A 21,640-nucleotide genomic window follows, 5' to 3' on the forward strand; every position below is an offset into this window, starting at 1 on the left:
GGCCGCTACTTTATTCCATGAAATGACCTCGACATAAACCCGTCTCATTCGTTTCTATACCTTTTTTTTAAGGTTGTGATATCCTCTGGGGTTCCTATGATCCTATCAAGTCTGTAGTACTGTGTAATGTGAGGGTCCACTCTGCTCTACAGGGTGGATCCGGAGTCCGGGGCCCGAGATAAAATTGACTAAGCACGCTGATGTCATAAAAATGGATTCACATGTTGACCGCCTTATTCTCCGACCGCTGACGCCGCCTTTCAAACTACTGACTCTATATCAATCCAGCCTCAAACATAGGATGTCATACATAGTATATCAAGGGATCATTCAGAGGTGGCTTGTGGGAGCTCAAGTACACAGTACACTATGCCCCGGTCTGAAATAATTCCAAAAATCGTAATAAGCTCTCCTCTCCATAGCGTCTATACTACATCCAGTCCAAATGAGGGTTAAGAATGGATGACATGGAGACATAGAAGAATAAGTAAATTTGCGCTTTCAAGATTCCTAATGCATAGGCAGTTTGCACACCGATTCAGTAGGTATATGAGTCCAGGGGGTTCCTTTTGTCCACTCAAATGTCCATGCACAACTAGTCATTGTTTCGTCAATAAACAACGTGGCCTTTTTTTTGCCGGCACATTTCTTGAAACATTCCCTCCCATCCATCTGTCTCCCCCTTATCTATCACCTTCACATCTCACCATGGCAAGTACAAGGGCTGAAGGCTGTAATGGATGAAGGTTAACACATGTTAGGCACAAACCCCACAGCAACGTCGAGCAAACGACCGATTCGCGAAGACCGAGGCCGCGAAAAGAGGAAAGGCGCCTATCACGGTCAAACCGAAGAAGACCACGAAGTCGCCCCTTTCAACGAGCTGGGTTGGTATGTTTATGAGCTACTGTTCGCGAAAGCAAATACTGACGTTCCCCACAGTACTCCTCGCCTTTGTTGTTTGCGGTGGTCTTCTCCTAGAACTCCTACGGATTGTCCCTGAGCTCTGGTCCACTGTGTCCTCATGGGTCACCAGACTCATGGGATGAAATGGGTCCTAAGTGATGATTTCCCTACTACAGCAATACCCTAGCCTACAATCACCTGCTATATGTCGAGTTCTGCATGATTCCCCCTCATACTCTGCCTGATTTCCATTCATGTTGGTCAATTAACCGGGGAACAGGATGGAGCAAGGGTACTCAGCCGAATGAGAATCATAACTCAGATGGTTCGCGTGTCACGGAACTTCTTTCTTCTTCACTGAAATATGTATCTTTCACTCAATTGTACCTCTATCACTGACGATCTCAAATACGACACACTGGGATATTACTTGCTTCGGCAAGTGTCTCAGATGATATTCAAGTCTCATCTGATGGCTATACTGGTTCCTTGGTCTTCTTCTTTCTCTTCTTCTTCCCCTCGGTAGGCTCTGTGTCGTCATTATCCACTGGGCTGACTCCTTGGGCGGCCGCATCAATATGCTTTTTAGACTTTTTCTTCTTCCTTTTGACTAGGGTTCCTTCTGCCGGAATGCCTTCTAGTTGAATTCGCTCCGATGCTCGTTGCATTTGCAACCGTGCCTCTTCAATTTGTTGCATCGCTTGAGCCATCTCCATCTCCCCTTCATCTGGGATAACATGGGGGTATGGGGCTTTTGCCAGGGGCGAGGTTCCTAGGCTGCTCGAGTCGACTTGAAGCAAAGAGCGCTTAGTGATTGGGCGGTCATCATCAGCACCCTTGGGCATAGAGGTATCAGGCAAATAGTCTAGGGTCTCAAAGGTCTCATCGCCAGCAACTACCAATTTGCTGCGAGGTAGTCGATGAGTTCTCTGACGATCACTGTCGACATTCCTAGGATTTTCGTCTCCCAGCTTCAGATCAACGATGGGAATAGAGTCGATATCCAAGTCCTCGCCATTGGCTGTGCGGAGAGCATCATGTATAGGCGTAGACGTGCAAGATGACGCCCCGGAAGAAGCGATATAGAAAGGATCGTCTTTGAAGCGTTCCTTGCGCTCGAGCATTCTTCTTTGAATTCCAGTGGAAGAGTCCACCAGAGCACCGGTAGCGTTCTGGTACGACATGTAGGGCTGTACATCAGCCGGTAGCATTTCACGAGCCTGTTTGTTTGAAGAGGAGAGCCCAGGGACATGATAGAAGTCTGAAACCTGCCAAGACTCTGATTCGTGTGATGAGGAGCTATCCAGGTCGTAGAAAAGAGCTGGGAGATCACGCCTGAATGCCTCGTCTAAGCGAAGGCTATCTGGCAATACAACCTTCCTCTGGGCATTGCTTGCAACTGGGTTTAGCTCGAGGCCCGCAAATAAGTTTGGTATGACAGACGCAAGAAGAAACGGGATCTCTGGCGTTTTGGAGTCCAATGCCTCGGCTGCTAGACGGAGAGCTTCTAGAAACTCAATGGCGCGCTCCTGAACATCTAAATCAGGATGTGCCGCCAGAGCTTCGAGGAACTCAACGACACGAGCAAGCAAAAGTGACATCTCGCTCTTCCAGGAATCCCCTGGATCGTTGGTCTGGCTAACCCGAACAAAAACCTTCGGTATGGCTTGCAAAAAGAGGGATAGCGTTCTCGAGGGGAACGATGCATTCGACATGTCGATCAGTGAGAGTAGTGTCCGGTCAGGCGATAGCAAATATTCTGCATATTCACCAACAACCCAGGCAACTGGGCCCAGAACCCCATCGCCGACTGTTGAACCGGGAGGAAAGAGATGAGATCGGTTGTCGATAAGCACGAGTGATTCGGCGGCTCTTGTGGCCTCCAAGCGGACCCCTTTTACCCTTACAGCAACATTCCGAATCTCTGTACCTATTCGGAGCGCAGCGTTCATCCTCAAGTGGGGCATAGCCTCTTGTTCCTTGTAATGGCCGCTATCTTCTTTGTACTCGGATGGCGGCAGAAGTCCGACTAGCTGCACTAACACGGCAACATACCAGTCAAAGTCCAAGATCTCAGAATAGTTCTTTTGGGAACAGAGATCCAAGATCTTGTGGACAACTTCGGTCTTGTAGTCATCGGGCCATATACTCAGGGCCTCGGGATTCTCAGAGGCTTTAGATGTATCGATCAATTCTGCTGCAGGCACCGAGGCTTGCCGCAATTGATCTATCAAACGATTCACCACAGGCTGTAGGGAATCGCTGCTGACCATTCCAACGGCAAGCTCTAAAGCCTGCAATCGAATCGAAACATCCGCATCATCCAGGCAATCCATAATAACGTCTTGCTGCATGGAAACCAATGACGGGTGTGTAGCGACAATGCGGTTCAACGCAAGAAGCGCAACATACTTGACTGGGGATGTTTAGAGACGCAGTCTCAGACGCAGCGAGAGGGAAACTCACGGTTCGGATCACTATCCAAGACTATCATTCCCCGCAATTTTCCAACGCAAAGAGTGGCAACTTCGTCCCTTTCCTGAAGATTATCTTCCCCATCCAGAATTCCTCCTTGAATGATCCCATTAATACATTCATAAAGCAAGGACATTGCAGAGGTGGTTTGGATGATATTCGTCAATGGACGCAGGAGTTTGCGTGTCAGCCTTGGCTCTATAGGGGTTAATGTTGCAAACTATGACAGTCAGCAAAACTTCAGAAAACTGATTCGCGACTGACTCACAAGTTTGATGATTTTGATGGCCATCCAATTGTTGCCGCTATCAACAAGGAGCTCGAAGAACCGGGGTGCCAGAGGAAGAAAGTCATGAGGTCGTCGCCAACCAAGCTCACAAACGACGTTGATAGCCGCAGTAGTAACACTGACATCTTCTTGGTCGTCCATGAGATGGTCTTTGATCTTGGGCCATGCTAACTTGAGAGCTTCGGGGTACACCAAAGCGAGCCTATAAAGGCAGACTATCGTTTTTTTGCGCACCACAGGGCTCGAATGTGAAAGCCGGGACAGTATATCAGGTAGCAAGGACATTGCCAGAGCAGGTGTAATGATGTGCGGCAAGGTAATTAACGGAAGGGACATATTCGGAATGCTGGAGGTTACAATGTCCTACACAGTCATTAACGGCTTGAAACCCATAGAAGATGCATTTAGGGATATGTAGGTCACATACCTTTTTCAGTAGGTTGGTCGCTAGCATCAGGACTTCGGTATCTGGTCGAAAGCTCTGGACCGCTCCAAGATACCCGACTCGTTTCTGAAGGTATTTGGCCGAGGACATGACTTCGAGAACGTGAAAAGATGCCCAGGACATATCGTATCCAAACATTTCAAGATAAATGAGCTTTAGGAGAGCTGTGGCCTTTTTGTCTGATTGGGGAGGATCAGTAACAAGCCAATGTCGGGGGAGCATTTGATAGTACCCATGTCTTGCGTTTTGATTTCGGCCTTGCATTCACGCAAGCAACTTTGGATGTACTCATTTTCGCCTCCCTTATGAAGCCGGAGGCCTTTGATAAGGTCATAAAGAGATTTTTCGAACCTATTGGCAGTTAGTGTTGGTCGTTCCGGGGCAGAAACATGGGGTGCCCACATTGTGTCGGCTATCTGTCGTCACGAGCGCGTATAGATGAAGGGGAAAATAGTACTAAAGTAGCCTAGTGAGACTGGTAGAGGTTCATGATGGTAAAAAGAACTGGCAAATCAGCCATACGCAGTAATTCAAGAGATTTGAGTGACACGATTGCAAGCAATCCGAGCTCCGCGGGGTGGAGAGTTGGAAGTTCGGCCCGCCCGATAAGGATCACGGGACTGTGGCTAGTTCCAAAGCTCCGGTGTACTATTCTGTCCTCTCAACCACCTTCCCTATATGCTGATTGGACACCACTGCTATCAATATACCCTCAAATAATCGCTCCTTCTAGGCGCTACTATTCTCATTGACAGTCTATCATGGCTGGTCCCGTCGATGTTCGGGAGATCAACGGATCTGATCTGATCTCTGCGCTTCATCTTGCTCAGCAAGCACCAGCCATTCTTGGTCAAGAATCTGGGTCTGGGGCTACCTCATCCAATTCCACAAAGACTGCAGACTACTACGTACGAGTAGAGCAGCTTATGTTGGCATGTCTTCGGACAGGGGATGACCAGTCAGCACAAAACTGCCTAAATCGCCTCAGCCTCCGGTTTGGGCCTTCTAATGAAAGGATCATGGGACTTCGAGGGCTGTACGAGGAGGCAACTGCCAAGGATCACTCTGCACTAGAGAAATGCCTGCAGGAATACGATAATACCCTGTCACAGAGCCCCGTGAATGTGGTCAGTATTAGTTACAGGTCCTAGAAGGCACGGCAAGACTGACCCTATGACACAGCCCATTCTCAAGCGCCGGATAGCGTTGCTGCGCTCACTTGACCGGCCGTCGGATGCAATTTCGGCCCTTATTCAACTTCTCGATGCCATTCCTACCGATGCTGAAGCCTGGTGTGAACTAGCGGACTTGTATCAATCACAGGGGCTGGGTTCCCAGGCCATCTTTAGCCTTGAGGAGGCTTTACTCATTGCTCCTAACTCATGGAATGTACGCACAATGAACCTTGTCCTGATCTTATGGGGATAAACACTAATCTTTCCTGCACACTAAAGATACATTCGCGTCTCGGTGAATTGTTATACATCTGTGCCTCGGAGGGGGACACATCCCGGCTTCTTGGGAGATCGGTGCAGCACTTTAGTCGCAGTATTGAGCTTTGTGATGACTATTTGCGAGGATTCTACGGGTTGATTCTGGTAAGTCAAGAACTATTGACCATTCTTTTCCATACTAATCCAGGTATCCTAGGCATCGACTCGGGTGCTTGACAATGATTATGCAGGCGTATCAGGTCAAACTCCTTCCAAGAAGACCCTAGAACGTTTGAAGGCCTTTGCGCTACAAAGGTTGGGCGATATTGTTGAGTCACGGTCAGTCGATGACCAGCATTGGGCATCCAGTCGAAGCGAGCTGATTGCGGCCAAAGAGTTGCTGAATCGCTTCAAGTGAAATACTTTTCTTTTGAGGCTCAAATTAGTCCCCTGATTTGCGATTGAGAATACCCCGTGCAGTAATACAATGAAGAATGAGATTCTAGAGTGTTCCATATGCTCAGAGCTAATGGTTTAGAAAGTTGATATTGGGCATTTGGGCAGCAGATGTGTCAAGAACCGACAAGAAAAAGCCAGTTTACACACAAAAGATAATGAAAGAAAAAAAAACCAAAAACAACTGCCCAACGGGCCCAAGAAAGAGTCATAGTTGAACACTAAATAAGAGCTTCTCCTTCTTTTTGAGGTTCTTTCCTACTTGTTTTCTTTCGATATACATGGTACCCCTAATTGCTAAAACTGTACTCTTTACTACGTACTCCGTAGTCATATGTGAATATACTTTTTGTATCCCTGGTACCAGAGCAAGGGGTATCTGTGTCATTCTTCTTCTTTCCTCTATCGAGATCAAATCCCCCTCTCTCCCGAGCACGAAAATAAAGTCAATGCGCTAACCCCCGCGTCAAATCATTTTTTTATTTCGACTTCTCTTCTCTTCACAACTTTACCCCCACCAACCGGGTTATTGGTCAAACCTTCTTGATTCCCTCCTCACTTCGCGCATGCGACAGAGAGAGAGAGGAATTGCTTTCCTTGATATTCCCCGAGTCTACTCATTGTCTCTATGTCGTATGTTTAGCTCTTTTCTTTCCTTTTCTTAAACTCTTTCTTCTTTAAACCTCATTTTCTCATCCTCATATTCTCCTATCTAGCAGGCTCAGTATCTCGATTGGTTCAGACCCCCACGGTTCGGATTCTTTCTCCGACGAAGATTCGTCTGGTGTACATATTTCTGCGCCTTCCGAGCTAGAAAGTCATGAGTACCAGGACTACGATGATTGGGCGCATTTGCCATATCCGGATGAATTGAAACCGTCAGATTCAGCCTCTCGACCAAACACTTCGCACCACAGTCGTCCGCCCCACGGTTCACGATCCGCTTCGGGCCGTCGCCCAAACCCGCGACGCATGATTCCAGAACATCCGTCGTACGCCCCTCGAGGCCGAAGACAACAATCACCAGACTCTCCCGACAGTGATTCGGGCGACGAGTATCCTCCCGCCTTTGGTCGCCAGAATGATCGGAGGCAATGGCAACAACCTCCTGTGCCACCCGCCCCTGGATACGCACCCAGCCAGTCATCTGGTCCTACTTACGCTCCCTATCCTCCCGTCCCAGGCCATGGCCATGCCCCATATGCCCACCACAATCCTCTCCCGGTCACCTCGGAGCTCATGAGAGTTTCTCATAACTCAGGACCGCCGAACCATTATGGGGTGCCACCTTATGCATATCCACCCCAATTTCCACCACACGGGTCACACTTTCTCCCTGATCAGGCCCAATTACACTCGCGACATGCGCCTCGCCAGCCACCACCCCAGCTGCATAATCCGATGCAGCCACCCATACCGCATGCGATGGGTCCTCACGCTTCCCACCCGCCTTACACTGGATACCCACATGAGTTGATGCCATACGCCCCGGCTGCTTACTATCGAGATCAACCTAACTATTTCGGAGCACCAATCCCGGGCATGATGCCTCCTCATTATTGGCCCCCCGCGTATCCCCCGGTGCCTTCTCCTCCATCGCAACCGGAACCTAAATCCCCTCCGGCCTCGACACCTGTCCCCGAACCTTCCCCTGCTCCTGCTCCCGCTCCAGCTCCCGCGCCTCCGCCCGTGCCTCCGGTCGACGCGGCCAAAGATGAGCAGATTGCGAGGCTGGAGAAATTGATTCTGGATGATCGACTAGCGCGCGAAGCGAAAGAGCAAGAGCGCGAAGCAAAGGAGCTCGCCCAGAAGCAGGCAATTGAACGCGCCGCGGCCGAAAAGGCAGCCCAGGAAGCACAGATAGCGCACGATAGGAAGATTACGCTGGAAGCTGCAGCTCTCGCTCGAGCTGACGCGGAGAAAAAGGCCGCAGAGGATGCCGCAAAGGCGAAAGAGGAGGCAGAAAAAGCGGCCGCCGCTGCAGCTGCCGATGCTGCCGCTGCTGCCACAGCGGCTGCCAAAGAAGCGGCTGCCAAAGCTGCCGAACCACCGCCACCGCCGCCGCCTCCAGAGAAGAAGCCGCCCATCAAGTTTAAAGACGCGATCGGTAGAAAATTCAGCTTCCCATTCGAGCTCTGTGCAACATGGCAGGTACGTTCACATCCTCCCTCTCTCTATGAACGAATTCATGTTAACTTTCGGTCATAGGGAATGGAAGAACTTATCCGGCAGGCTTTCGTCCATATTGATGTCATTGGACCTCATGTGGCTGAAGGTCATTATGATCTTGTCGGTCCCAATGGCGACATCATCCTTCCACAGGTATGGGAGACTGTGGTTGAGCCTGACTGGGCGATCACCATGCACATGTGGCCTATTCCTGAAAAGCCAAAGGAGGATGCTCCCCCGGCGGCAGATGCAGCCCCAGCAAAACCTCCTGATCCACCGGCCGACACAAAGAAAAAAGCAGATGGTAAGAAAGTTCCTGCGAAAGACCTGCTAGAATCACGCACTTACATTTTTTTCTAGGGCCCAAGAAAGCTAAAGCTAGAGGACCGGAAGTCCCCGGGAGTTTCGCAATGTGGGTGTTGGGTGGTGCTAATCGCCGCGGTGGTAAAGGAGGCCCCAAAGTGGAAAAGAAGCCTGATGCCTCTCCCGCGGCCCCCGCACCATGAGAAATTGGGGTTCGCGTGTTTCCTGCTGGTTTTGAATGATATCTTGTTTTCTCTCCGGTCACTTTTGGTCCATATACCCATAGACCTTCGGGCACATGAGAAGGCAACCGCTTTGCTAAAGTTGCTTCGAGTACGAATGTTACGAGCTGGAAGACGACTAGATGGCTGCTCGCATGGATTTATAATTTTGTTTACTTGTTTATGCTGTTTACATTATGCCATCTTGTTTCTATGAACAATCCATCCGGAGGATCCTCCCTGAGTTTTTTCTGGTCTTCCACCTTGCCCTCCATAGCCGCCATGCATGTACGGTGATGTACCGCAAGCCATAGCCACCAGTGTTTCAAACCTCCTTTTACCGGCGTGGATTATCTAGTTAGTTAGTTTATCTGTACATTAGTAATATTATGTAGTAGGAGAGATCATACAGTCACTGGACATAAGTTTTAAACACTCCCCTTGCCAATCCACTGACCCAGATTCCAATGTCAAGAGAGACAACCGCATTCAGGAACTACAGCACATTGCGCAGGAGCTCAAAAGTAACTTGGAGTTGCTTGGTGGCAACTACAAACAGCAAATTCAGCACAGCAATAGTGCGAAGGATTCACCTGGAGCAGCTTCATGCACAGGCCATCGCTTCAGCACCTGCTGATGCAGTCCAAGAGCCACGACCCCCCAAGGCTGAGTGTTTCGAAGGTAACCGAACGAAGCCTAGTGGATGCCTCACCCAGATGGACATGCACATAGACATGAGCAAAACCAAACTTCCCACCGAAGCAAGCAAGGTGATTTTTGAGTCAACCTATGAGACTGGTATGAACCACACATTCGCGATTATTACGGAAAGCCAATCGAAGTGTTGTCCCTGACCACGCCCGAACCGATATCTTCAATGACCACCACAATTTCCGTCAACATCTCGAAAATACATTCGGGGACATCGACGCCCCCAGAACAGCTGAACGCTGCTACAAGGTACACCTTTGTTACGAACCTCAAAGAGGCGCGGGGGCCGCAGCTATTTGAGGGGCAACCGTGAACCAATCATTCCGCGGACGCCAGGCACTAGCGTCATCACGTGCGTTTCGGTATACTTGGGCAGGCCTCAGAAGGCTCCAAGGAGGCTCTCCAGACAAGGGAGCCAGAAACGGCGCATTCAACCGTCACAAACAATACCCGCTTATCCGACGTGACGGTTAGCGCAACTCAGGAAACGGCCACCACGCACGTGACCAAGGTGGTAGGAGGGTAGCTGGGTATACGGGTAGAACGTGCCAAGAGTCATCTACCATTATACCATCTACCGCCATACCACACATGCCATCAAGGAGGACTAGATATATAAGGACACTCATTTCACTATCATGTATTTAGTTCTTCGCGATCAATTGCACATTGTTACTCGGTTACTACCTTTAGTACTTTGCACTTCACAGTTCACCTTCAAGACAACCCAACCTACAAGTAGGGGATTCACTTAGTGGTAACACTTAGTGATTGACTTACTTGGCGCGCACTTCTGGCACGTTCTGCAAGATACTCACAGGACCCGAACCCGACGTAAGGCTTTGCATAGCAACGGTACGGTTGCGAGATACTCTTGGAATCCGCAGTTGGAACTAGGCGAGTATAACCCGTGGACATTCTAACTCACAGTGACCAGTCGGCTACGCGTAACAACCTTACGCAGGTCATGTGGGTGCTAGAAGTCTCGTATATTGTGTGTGTTTATCTCGAGTTCAGGAGGCGGATGAAGATATCTACAGGTGTCCGCTCCAGGGGAAGTTCCTCCGTTCCGGGGTCTCGTGACCAGCCTCGGGCGGCCATCTTCGGGCTTCGGCAAACGCAAACTGCGGCGAATCGGACATTAGCACTCGGCCTGCCGCCTCGGCATTCTGAATTCATACAGATCATTTCATACTTGGGTATGCCTGATAGAGCGTACATTCCGTACTTTGAAGCTGCAAAATCCGACGTCAAGGACGAGCTAGCACGCATCGATCGACCAGGAACACTGTGTCACGAGTTAGTGACATAGGTTTACAACTCAGATGAGAAGAGTCCACAGGGCGGATCTCAGGGATGTGTTAGGATACTGATGACGTAGCATGATTGCATCAGCCCATCATCTTTCACTTGTCTTCATCCTTCTGTTTCTCTTCCACCTTTGATAATCTAGTTTAAATGCTATACTCTTCTTGTTTGAAACGTTTCTTCGTGACATCCGGCCAATGCTGGCCTCTGGCCTCGTAAAGAAGACGTTCAAACTTGGCAATATAAGCGGCGAGGGACTCGTCGGCGCCTTGTCGAACGGAAAGGAGGCGGTCCTCTGCCTCTTGAACTTTATTCGGATTGTCATATACCCGACGAAGTTGGTCAAGAATGGTCTGATAGTTGTGGCTGTCGTTGTCACGCGCAGTTGCGAGCTGCGGCAAAACCATTGCTTGGACCTGGCTCGAGAGATTCATGTAAACATAATAGAATTGTGCTGTCGAATCTCCAATAGCTGGTCCGTCAATGGCGAGCTTTGCGCGGATGGCAGCATCCCACGTGTCATATTTGACCATCGCACCAGTGAACTTTTCTGGATTGGGAAGCGAGGGTTTTGGTCGCTTCGATGAGGAGGATGAGCGGTGTTGAATCTGCTCGGTTTGACTTTGAACCCGTTGAAGGTCATCTCGGAGACTTTGGATCTGAGCGCGAAGGATGTCGATAAGAGGTGTGACCTGGCGATCGACATCGCTGGTAATACTATTCCGAAGCTCTTCGATCTGATCCATTTTGATGAGGGAGATGGATCAAGGAAGAAAAGAGATGAGAAGGGAGCAAGGTTGATGACTTGCACTTGAACCTTGCCTGAAGGTGATAACAGTTGAAGAGGAAGAGAGAAAAAAGAAAGTGGGGTGATTCTGGGAAAAGAAGAAGGGAAATAGCAGCCTCTCGCGCTCAGCTTACTGCTATGCCCGGAGTAACCCGATCTCTCGCAACACAGAGACTTGTGTCTAAGGCTGTTAAGATCCTGTACTGTGGGTATGAATTGGAAACCTGACATGACAACTAGTTAGTTGTCATAGTGGTCTTTTTGGTTAACGCCTGGACTTACGTTCGGTAGGTGGTGTCAGGCCCACATGCCGTAACAAAGGCTTCACCAGGTTATCCGTTGAAGAAAAAATGATACCTAATCGATGAGAGTAACGAAACCTCCGATTATAACGGGCATACCTTAACTCAACCACCGGCTTTCGTGGAGAGGACCTTTGATAAAATGTTATGATGATGCCGATAACGTTTCACACTGGACCAACTCATCAATGTCGTCAAAATCGACATTGAAACAGCGAGCGGTGACATGACCGACAGGAACAGGAAATGGACCAGTGGCAGAAAGGGAAACCCCATGGGCCATGGATTCCACCGATAACTCGGGCCGACATCCCGTGGTAAGTTGGATGATGGGCGATTTTGTATCCAACGACCTCGGGCAGATTGCTCTCTTCAGATCATCGACCCAACCCGAGCCAGCCCATATTGAATGAAGCCAATGGACTGGACACCACTCGGGTGAGTCATGATGGTCGCTTGGTTTTGATGTTGCGGCACCAGCAATGAGACTACCGCAGAGCATGAGAAAACTCCATCCAGTGTTTCATATTGTTACGTCAGTTACGAATGATGAAGATCGACCAATGTAGTGGCATTAAACGAAGCAATTAAGCATGAGGAGAGAAGGAAGGAAGGAAAATGTGACACTGCAGGTGGGTTCTGCCAGGCCTGTCCAGGCGGTGAGTCGAATCAGGTCATGTGACAGGAGGAGGAGAGACGAGGGACTTGTTTTGTTGCGCGCCTCTTTCGTTTTCTTTCTTTTCTTTCTCTCTTCTTCCTTTCCTTAGACTAGTTATCTTGTCGAATTGGACTCTTTTGCAAGAATAGCCTACTGTCACATAATAACTAGTCTCCTTTTACTTTCATTTCTGGACCGCCGGCCGCACAGACGCGCGTTCCTGTAACGCGTATCTTGGCACCGGTCCACCCCACCGAATCCCGACTCGCTCCAGATCCCGATCCCGATCCCGATCCCGATCCCGATCCCGAACCACGGTTGCCGACCGTGCCGAGAAGCTAGGATGGCTTCTCCGAACCCAGATCCCGCGCCCAGCACTGCCGCTGGCAATGACGATACCACACCGAGACACGCATCTCGCCTGATCTCCTTCCGACTCGACTCGTCGTCGGTCGCGAGGCGACTCGAAAACACCGAAGAGAAAGATCGGTATCCTAAGCTCTCGACGCTGTACCAAGCCCTCGAACAGAAGTTTCACGAACTCGAGGCACGGAATATCGAGCTCCAGAACGACAACGATGAGGCCCTAGTCCAATACCAGGGAGCAATCGAGCAGCAGAACAGAGCTCAAACCACCCTCGAAGCCGCTCTAGTAGCAGAGAAAGCAGCCGTGGCGAAACAGAACGAGATGGCTATGAAGTTTTTCGATCTACAGAACCGGAGCACACCGAGTATGGAAGCTGCGGTCCCGAGGAAATCTGCTCGTATGCCTGACGCACCAATGTTTAGCGATGGGAAGGAAGTCCGATACGAAGCTTGGGCCACAACGATCCGCCAGAAGCTACTCGCAAATGCGGACCATTATCCTGAACCAGTACATCGTAAGCTCTATGTACAGAGTCGCTGCGAGGGCAAAGCCCAGCTCCATATTGCCCCCCGCATGGATGAAGCCTCCACCAGGCCATACGAGGATGCGGAAGATATCCTTAGTCACCTGCGAAGTGTGTTCGCTAACCCGAATCGGAAGGCGGAAGCATACTCCGCCTACCATCAGCTAACGATGAAGCCCCGTGATGGTTTCACGGATTTCTTAGCTGAGTTCCTCCAGCTCGCTGAGGAAGCATGCGTGGTCCGAGAGAACTTGAAACGCGACCTCTACTTGAAACTGCCGAACTTACTTCAAACCCAGATGATGCTGGCCGTTAACCAGTCCCATGTCACGTTCGACAATTTCACTGAACAGTGCCAGAGCATCTCCCACGAGATCATGCTCCAACAGCATCGATCCACCGACCGCAGGAATCACCGGGGTGGCACAGTAGGAGGAAGCGCAAGAACCACGACCGCACACACCGCCCCTAACACATCGGGCACCAGCCAGCCGACCACCGCTCGAGTCAAACGAGAGGGATTTACGCCGGCTAGAATGACTGATGCGGAACGGAACAAACTGGTCAGTGAAGGAAAGTGTTTCTATTGCAAAGAACCCGGACACATCAGCCTCCAGTGCCCAAAGAAGACTACTACTACCCCCGCGGCTGTTGCGACAGCCTCCACTAAACCCAAGGAAACAGTGGTGACCCCGGATCCCCGCATTGTGGAACTCGAAGGATCGGATGACGAGCAGGGAAAAGAGTACGCCTAGGGCAAGTCTCCCGCCTAGGCGTCTCACGGCAATCTACTAGCGGAATTGACATCACGAAGCTGCTCTCATCTAAGAGCTTCCTGACCAAGGCACAAATTCCAATCAATTCGTTATTTTTTCAAGTCAACGCGTTAGTAGATTCTGGAGCAGATATGTACATTATGATTCACACCCGGGTGGTGGAGAAGTTAGGCAGGTACGGTCTACGCACTGCGAGAGTGCAGGATATGGGTGCACATTCGATCAGAGCGTACGATGGGCGACAGTCGGCGCCTATCACCCATGTCGCCAGAGTACCCCTGATCGTGGATAACCATCGCCAGCCATTGGCAACTATGATGATAGCTGACATCGGCCACCACAACATGATCATCGGCAGGCTATGGCTAGCAGAACAGGACGTGCTGCTGGACAGTCGGAACTCTCGACTACTATGGCCAGCTCCGCGGACCACAGAGCAGAAGATTCAAGCCATAAAGGAAGAGGTGGCGTGCCAATTGACACGGCCAATTCCCATGCAAATCCTCAGAAGGCCATGCGTGGAGGAGGATCTAGAGCACCAGAGAGACTGCGAACGACGTGACCGGAAGTTTGAGAAGGGTCTCCTCTCGGAAAAGGAATCTAAACCCCAGAAACGGATCCCACGGTCATATAACCATTCCCATGGAGAGGATACCCTGAAGAAAATGCACCGGGCGCTGTCGAATCAGAGTGTAACGCCGACTCCCTATCGGAAGGTACAGCCAGAGAAAGTTCTCCAAAACTTCGAAATTGCAGCGATCGGACGGGTCGGTTTCGAAAGATGTGCCCGTAAACCCGGTACGGAGACCTTTATTACCTCCCTCTGCGAGATCCAGCATGCCATCGATGAACTCTCCGAAAAAGAGACGGAGCTGCGGACAATCCGAGAAACGATCCCGAAGGAGTATCACCAGTTCGCGGATGTCTTCTCGAAGAAGGAATCGGATACACTACCGCCGTACCGACCTGGGACTGACCACAAGATCGAGTTAGTGGACCAGGCCACACCGGGATATTGCCCGCTGTACAAGATGTCCGTGGAGCAACTCGAGGCCGCAAAGACATATATCACAGAGAACTTAGAGAAAGGGTTCATCGTGCCTAGCAGCGCTCCGTTTGCCTCCCCAATCCTCCTCGCTAAGAAACCAGGAGGTGGATTACGTTTCTGTGTGGATTTCCGTAAACTAAATCAGGTCACGAAAAGGGATGTCTATCCATTACCGCTGATCGATGAGCTAATGCAGCGTGTACGAAAGGCTCGATACTTCACGAAGGTTGACATTCGACAAGGATTCCACCGAATCAGGATGGACCCGGATTCCGAGGATCTTACTACCTTCCGTTCTAGGTATGGGTCGTATAAGTATCGAGTGATGCCTTTCGGCCTCACGAACGGACCGGCGACTTTTCAGAGGTTCATGAACTCCGTTCTTGGGGATGCCCTCGACGTCTATGCCACGGCCTTTGTCGACGACATTCTGATTTACAGTGAAACATATGAGGACCATGTTCGGCATGTGACAGACGTCCTTCAAAGACTGAAGAGTGCCGGGCTGCAGGCGAGCCTCGGTAAGTGTGAGTTCCACACACAGAGGACGAAGTTCTTAGGATTCATCGTGGGCGCCGACGGAATCGCAGTGGACCCAGACAAGGTCCAGGTTATTCACGGCTGGAAGCCTCCATCAACGGTAAAGGGGGTACAGTCATTCTTAGGTTTCTGCAACTTTTACCGGCGTTTCATCGGGAACTATGGTCGGATCGCGAAACCGCTGTTTCACCTAACAAAGAAGACGTCCCCATGGCAATGGACCGCCGAACACGGAAGGGCCTTTTCCACGCTGAAAGAAATGCTCACGAACGCACCTATCCTGGCTCATTATGACCCAGCAGCGCAGACCCGGGTCGAGACAGACGCCTCGGATGGTGTGACAGTAGGCTATTCTTGCAAAAGAGTCCAATTCGACAAGATAACTAGTCTAAGGAAAGGAAGAAGAGAGAAAGAAAAGAAAGAAAACGAAAGAGGCGCGCAACAAAACAAGTCCCTCGTCTCTCCTCCTCCTGTCACATGACCTGATTCGACTCACCGCCTGGACAGGCCTGGCAGAACCCACCTGCAGTGTCACATTTCCCCCCTCCAAGATTCGCTCAGTCCCGTTGAGCGACTTTGCCATCATCCTGGTGCTCATCTGGGTACTCGTCCTGCAGGGCGCAGTTTATCCAATGCTGTAATCTCGCTGGAGGACCCGGTTTGCTCGGGTATTTCTCATGGAATTCCTGCACCTTGTACGGCGCATTGCGTAGGTTGCCTGCAGGATACCAGGTGTTGTCGATGTCATAGCCTTTCCATTTGACCTTGTACTGGAGTTTGCGGTAGTACAGGCGAGAATCCAAAACGTGGTCAACTTCCCATTCGTCTTCGCCGGCTATATTCACAGGAGGTTCCGGATCTTGAATCTGGCTGGTTAAGGGTGGCTGACCTGGTTTACTGGCCAGACGGAGCTTCTCCGGTGCGAAGACAGGGTGGATATCGTATTCCGGTGGCAGTCGTAATTCAAACGCATGGCCCACCTTTCTTACGACCTCGAACGGCCCAGCGGCTTTGTGGGAGAGCTTTTTGCTGGGCCTCTCCTGTCGTAGGCCTTGCAAGGTAAGATAAACGGAGTCGCCCACGTCAAAATTCACGCTCCTCCGGTGCCGATTGGCCTGAGTTCTCTGCCGGTCTTGTGCTTTAGCCATCTGCTCCTTCGCCGTTTCCCAAGCATCGTGTATGCGCTGGACGTAGTTCCTTGCTTCCACGGTTCCAGGCTGGTCCTGGGCAGTCGAGTCCTCCGAGTCTTGCCAGTCGAATGTCATTCTCGGTTCGTAACCTCTCTCGACGAAAAAAGGAGACATGCCAGTAGACGCTGATGGAAGGGAAGCAGCGGCAAGATCGATCATGGGTAACCACTCCGACCAGTCGTCTTGATGGTGGCTAACGTACGGTCGCAACCTCTGCGTGATGTACTGGTTTGCGATCTCAGTCTGCCCGTCCGTTTGAGGGTGCCGAGCCGTCGATAGCTTCCTCTTGACTTGCAGGACACGACAGAACTCCTTCCAGAAATCAGAGATAAATTGTGGCCCTCTGTCAGATACCACGGAATCCGGGATACCACTCCATCGTAAGATATGCTTAACGAAGAGTTCCGCAGTAATCTTCGCATCGACCTCCTTAGTGCATGGAATGGAGATTGGCCGCTTTGTGAGCCGGCACACAACCACCATGATATTGTCGTATCCCGCTTTATCCTTCGAGAACGAGCAGAAATCGATGGTAACATGTTGCCAAGGTCGCTCGGGTATCGGCAGTGGCTGGAGGAGTCCCGGAGGGTGATCCCTCCAGGCCTTCGTCCTCTTGCAGACATAACAGTGATCCACGTACCTTCGTACGTCTCGAAGCCATCCCGGCCAGTAATAGCGAGCTGCCAGGAGTTGAGCCGTTTTATCGATTCCGGGATGGGCAGTGCTGGGTTGCCGATGGATTTCGTCGAGTAGTCGAGCACGAAGGTCTCCATCATCGGGCACGACAAGTTTTCCATCACGAAGCAAGAGTCCATTCCGGATCGTCCATTCGGATTCCTCGTCTTCGAGGGCTTCCCGCCTTTTTTCCTCTAGGCTATCGTGCGCAAGGTTACTCTCTTTCACCCGGTCAACTAAGTCGGCGGTAGTTGACACTGGTTCCACTGAGGTCTGGTTCACTGGCGCTGGTTCCACTGACGTCGGGTTCACTGGCGCTAATGTAACGTTTCCTGGGTCCTTCCAATGTCGTTCAGGAAGTAACACTAGTTCACTCGAATCTTGGCGATCCTCTAAGTCCTTCCTTGAGAGAACGTCGGCGAGTACGTTCTTTTTGCCAGCTCGATATTTAATCTCGAAGTGGTAATCTTCCATGAACTGGCTCCAGCGAATCTGTCTAGCATTTAGCTTTTTCTTTGTTCGGAACCACTGTAACGCCTGGTGGTCAGTGAAGACCTCGAATGCCCTCTTGTTTTGGAGGCCGATTAGCTCTGCTTCCCATTCCTGAAAAGCACGAATAACCGCTAGCAATTCCTTGTCATGAATTTCATAGTTCCGCTCCGCAGGGTCCATGGTCTTGGAAAAGTAAGCGATCGGGTGCCAATGATTATCCTTCCCGAGCTGGGAAAGAACAGCTCCCACGACCCCATCCGAGGCGTCTGTCTCGACCCGGGTCTGCGCTGCTGGGTCATAATGAGCCAGGATAGGTGCGTTCGTGAGCATTTCTTTCAGCGTGGAAAAGGCCCTTCCGTGTTCGGCGGTCCATTGCCATGGGGACGTCTTCTTTGTTAGGTGAAACAGCGGTTTCGCGATCCGACCATAGTTCCCGATGAAACGCCGGTAAAAGTTGCAGAAACCTAAGAATGACTGTACCCCCTTTACCGTTGATGGAGGCTTCCAGCCGTGAATAACCTGGACCTTGTCTGGGTCCACTGCGATTCCGTCGGCGCCCACGATGAATCCTAAGAACTTCGTCCTCTGTGTGTGGAACTCACACTTACCGAGGCTCGCCTGCAGCCCGGCACTCTTCAGTCTTTGAAGGACGTCTGTCACATGCCGAACATGGTCCTCATATGTTTCACTGTAAATCAGAATGTCGTCGACAAAGGCCGTGGCATAGACGTCGAGGGCATCCCCAAGAACGGAGTTCATGAACCTCTGAAAAGTCGCCGGTCCGTTCGTGAGGCCGAAAGGCATCACTCGATACTTATACGACCCATACCTAGAACGGAAGGTAGTAAGATCCTCGGAATCCGGGTCCATCCTGATTCGGTGGAATCCTTGTCGAATGTCAACCTTCGTGAAGTATCGAGCCTTTCGTACACGCTGCATTAGCTCATCGATCAGCGGTAATGGATAGACATCCCTTTTCGTGACCTGATTTAGTTTACGGAAATCCACACAGAAACGTAATCCACCTCCTGGTTTCTTAGCGAGGAGGATTGGGGAGGCAAACGGAGCGCTGCTAGGCACGATGAACCCTTTCTCTAAGTTCTCTGTGATATATGTCTTTGCGGCCTCGAGTTGCTCCACGGACATCTTGTACAGCGGGCAATATCCCGGTGTGGCCTGGTCCACTAACTCGATCTTGTGGTCAGTCCCAGGTCGGTACGGCGGTAGTGTATCCGATTCCTTCTTCGAGAAGACATCCGCGAACTGGTGATACTCCTTCGGGATCGTTTCTCGGATTGTCCGCAGCTCCGTCTCTTTTTCGGAGAGTTCATCGATGGCATGCTGGATCTCGCAGAGGGAGGTAATAAAGGTCTCCGTACCGGGTTTACGGGCACATCTTTCGAAACCGACCCGTCCGATCGCTGCAATTTCGAAGTTTTGGAGAACTTTCTCTGGCTGTACCTTCCGATAGGGAGTCGGCGTTACACTCTGATTCGACAGCGCCCGGTGCATTTTCTTCAGGGTATCCTCTCCATGGGAATGGTTATATGACCGTGGGATCCGTTTCTGGGGTTTAGATTCCTTTTCCGAGAGGAGACCCTTCTCAAACTTCCGGTCACGTCGTTCGCAGTCTCTCTGGTGCTCTAGATCCTCCTCCACGCATGGCCTTCTGAGGATTTGCATGGGGATTGGCCGTGTCAATTGGCACGCCACCTCTTCCTTTATGGCTTGAATCTTCTGCTCTGTGGTCCGCGGAGCTGGCCATAGTAGTCGAGAGTTCCGACTGTCCAGCAGCACGTCCTGTTCTGCTAGCCATAGCCTGCCGATGATCATGTTGTGGTGGCCGATGTCAGCTATCATCATAGTTGCCAATGGCTGGCGATGGTTATCCACGATCAGGGGTACTCTGGCGACATGGGTGATAGGCGCCGACTGTCGCCCATCGTACGCTCTGATCGAATGTGCACCCATATCCTGCACTCTCGCAGTGCGTAGACCGTACCTGCCTAACTTCTCCACCACCCGGGTGTGAATCATAATGTACATATCTGCTCCAGAATCTACTAGCGCGTTGACTTGAAAAAATAACGAATTGATTGGAATTTGTGCCTTGGTCAGGAAGCTCTTAGATGAGAGCAGCTTCGTGATGTCAATTCCGCTAGTAGATTGCCGTGAGACGCCTAGGCGGGAGACTTGCCCTAGGCGTACTCTTTTCCCTGCTCGTCATCCGATCCTTCGAGTTCCACAATGCGGGGATCCGGGGTCACCACTGTTTCCTTGGGTTTAGTGGAGGCTGTCGCAACAGCCGCGGGGGTAGTAGTAGTCTTCTTTGGGCACTGGAGGCTGATGTGTCCGGGTTCTTTGCAATAGAAACACTTTCCTTCACTGACCAGTTTGTTCCGTTCCGCATCAGTCATTCTAGCCGGCGTAAATCCCTCTCGTTTGACTCGAGCGGTGGTCGGCTGGCTGGTGCCCGATGTGTTAAGGGCGGTGTGTGCGGTCGTGGTTCTTGCGCTTCCTCCTACTGTGCCACCCCGGTGATTCCTGCGGTCGGTGGATCGATGCTGTTGGAGCATGATCTCGTGGGAGATGCTCTGGCACTGTTCAGTGAAATTGTCGAACGTGACATGGGACTGGTTAACGGCCAGCATCATCTGGGTTTGAAGTAAGTTCGGCAGTTTCAAGTAGAGGTCGCGTTTCAAGTTCTCTCGGACCACGCATGCTTCCTCAGCGAGCTGGAGGAACTCAGCTAAGAAATCCGTGAAACCATCACGGGGCTTCATCGTTAGCTGATGGTAGGCGGAGTATGCTTCCGCCTTCCGATTCGGGTTAGCGAACACACTTCGCAGGTGACTAAGGATATCTTCCGCATCCTCGTATGGCCTGGTGGAGGCTTCATCCATGCGGGGGGCAATATGGAGCTGGGCTTTGCCCTCGCAGCGACTCTGTACATAGAGCTTACGATGTACTGGTTCAGGATAATGGTCCGCATTTGCGAGTAGCTTCTGGCGGATCGTTGTGGCCCAAGCTTCGTATCGGACTTCCTTCCCATCGCTAAACATTGGTGCGTCAGGCATACGAGCAGATTTCCTCGGGACCGCAGCTTCCATACTCGGTGTGCTCCGGTTCTGTAGATCGAAAAACTTCATAGCCATCTCGTTCTGTTTCGCCACGGCTGCTTTCTCTGCTACTAGAGCGGCTTCGAGGGTGGTTTGAGCTCTGTTCTGCTGCTCGATTGCTCCCTGGTATTGGACTAGGGCCTCATCGTTGTCGTTCTGGAGCTCGATATTCCGTGCCTCGAGTTCGTGAAACTTCTGTTCGAGGGCTTGGTACAGCGTCGAGAGCTTAGGATACCGATCTTTCTCTTCGGTGTTTTCGAGTCGCCTCGCGACCGACGACGAGTCGAGTCGGAAGGAGATCAGGCGAGATGCGTGTCTCGGTGTGGTATCGTCATTGCCAGCGGCAGTGCTGGGCGCGGGATCTGGGTTCGGAGAAGCCATCCTAGCTTCTCGGCACGGTCGGCAACCGTGGTTCGGGATCGGGATCGGGATCGGGATCGGGATCGG

General features: G+C 51.1%; 7 protein-coding genes across 7 annotated transcripts; 4 read left to right on the plus strand and 3 right to left on the minus strand.

Moving 5' to 3' along the window:
• Positions 1-708: 708 nt before the first annotated feature.
• N7515_008433 (uncharacterized protein) lies at positions 709-1,049 on the plus strand (the record flags this gene model as incomplete). The annotated part of the gene is made up of 3 exons (XM_056669177.1): positions 709-715; positions 762-887; positions 943-1,049. The coding sequence occupies 3 exons, from the start codon at positions 709-711 to the stop codon at positions 1,047-1,049; spliced, it is 240 nt and encodes a 79-aa protein (XP_056519007.1).
• A 333-nt stretch (positions 1,050-1,382) lies between these two features.
• Positions 1,383-4,519, minus strand: N7515_008434 (putative AP-3 complex subunit delta; the record flags this gene model as incomplete). Its single annotated transcript, XM_056669178.1, has 5 exons — positions 1,383-3,322; positions 3,373-3,601; positions 3,650-4,033; positions 4,098-4,294; positions 4,348-4,519. The coding sequence occupies 5 exons, from the start codon at positions 4,517-4,519 to the stop codon at positions 1,383-1,385; spliced, it is 2,922 nt and encodes a 973-aa protein (XP_056519008.1).
• Positions 4,520-4,876: 357 nt separating this feature from the next.
• On the plus strand, positions 4,877-5,966 carry N7515_008435 (uncharacterized protein; the record flags this gene model as incomplete). Its single annotated transcript, XM_056669179.1, has 4 exons — positions 4,877-5,242; positions 5,298-5,504; positions 5,570-5,713; positions 5,766-5,966. 4 exons carry the CDS (start codon positions 4,877-4,879, stop codon positions 5,964-5,966), a joined length of 918 nt encoding a protein of 305 aa, XP_056519009.1.
• A 1,010-nt stretch (positions 5,967-6,976) lies between these two features.
• Positions 6,977-8,679, plus strand: N7515_008436 (uncharacterized protein; the record flags this gene model as incomplete). The annotated part of the gene is made up of 3 exons (XM_056669180.1): positions 6,977-8,155; positions 8,213-8,477; positions 8,534-8,679. 3 exons carry the CDS (start codon positions 6,977-6,979, stop codon positions 8,677-8,679), a joined length of 1,590 nt encoding a protein of 529 aa, XP_056519010.1.
• Positions 8,680-10,862: 2,183 nt separating this feature from the next.
• Positions 10,863-11,462, minus strand: N7515_008437 (uncharacterized protein; the record flags this gene model as incomplete). The annotated part of the gene is made up of 1 exon (XM_056669181.1): positions 10,863-11,462. The coding sequence occupies one exon, from the start codon at positions 11,460-11,462 to the stop codon at positions 10,863-10,865; it is 600 nt and encodes a 199-aa protein (XP_056519011.1).
• A 1,344-nt stretch (positions 11,463-12,806) lies between these two features.
• Positions 12,807-14,108, plus strand: N7515_008438 (zinc finger CCHC domain-containing protein; the record flags this gene model as incomplete). Its single annotated transcript, XM_056669182.1, has 1 exon — positions 12,807-14,108. The coding sequence occupies one exon, from the start codon at positions 12,807-12,809 to the stop codon at positions 14,106-14,108; it is 1,302 nt and encodes a 433-aa protein (XP_056519012.1).
• A 6,164-nt stretch (positions 14,109-20,272) lies between these two features.
• N7515_008439 (zinc finger CCHC domain-containing protein) lies at positions 20,273-21,574 on the minus strand (the record flags this gene model as incomplete). Its single annotated transcript, XM_056669183.1, has 1 exon — positions 20,273-21,574. One exon carries the CDS (start codon positions 21,572-21,574, stop codon positions 20,273-20,275), a length of 1,302 nt encoding a protein of 433 aa, XP_056519013.1.
• Between the last annotated feature and the right edge of the window lie 66 nt (positions 21,575-21,640).

Source organism: Penicillium bovifimosum (genome assembly GCF_028826915.1).
Source record: "Penicillium bovifimosum strain IBT 22155 chromosome Unknown utg000006l_segment0_segment0, whole genome shotgun sequence".
NCBI classification, from domain to species: Eukaryota; Fungi; Ascomycota; class Eurotiomycetes; order Eurotiales; family Aspergillaceae; genus Penicillium; species Penicillium bovifimosum.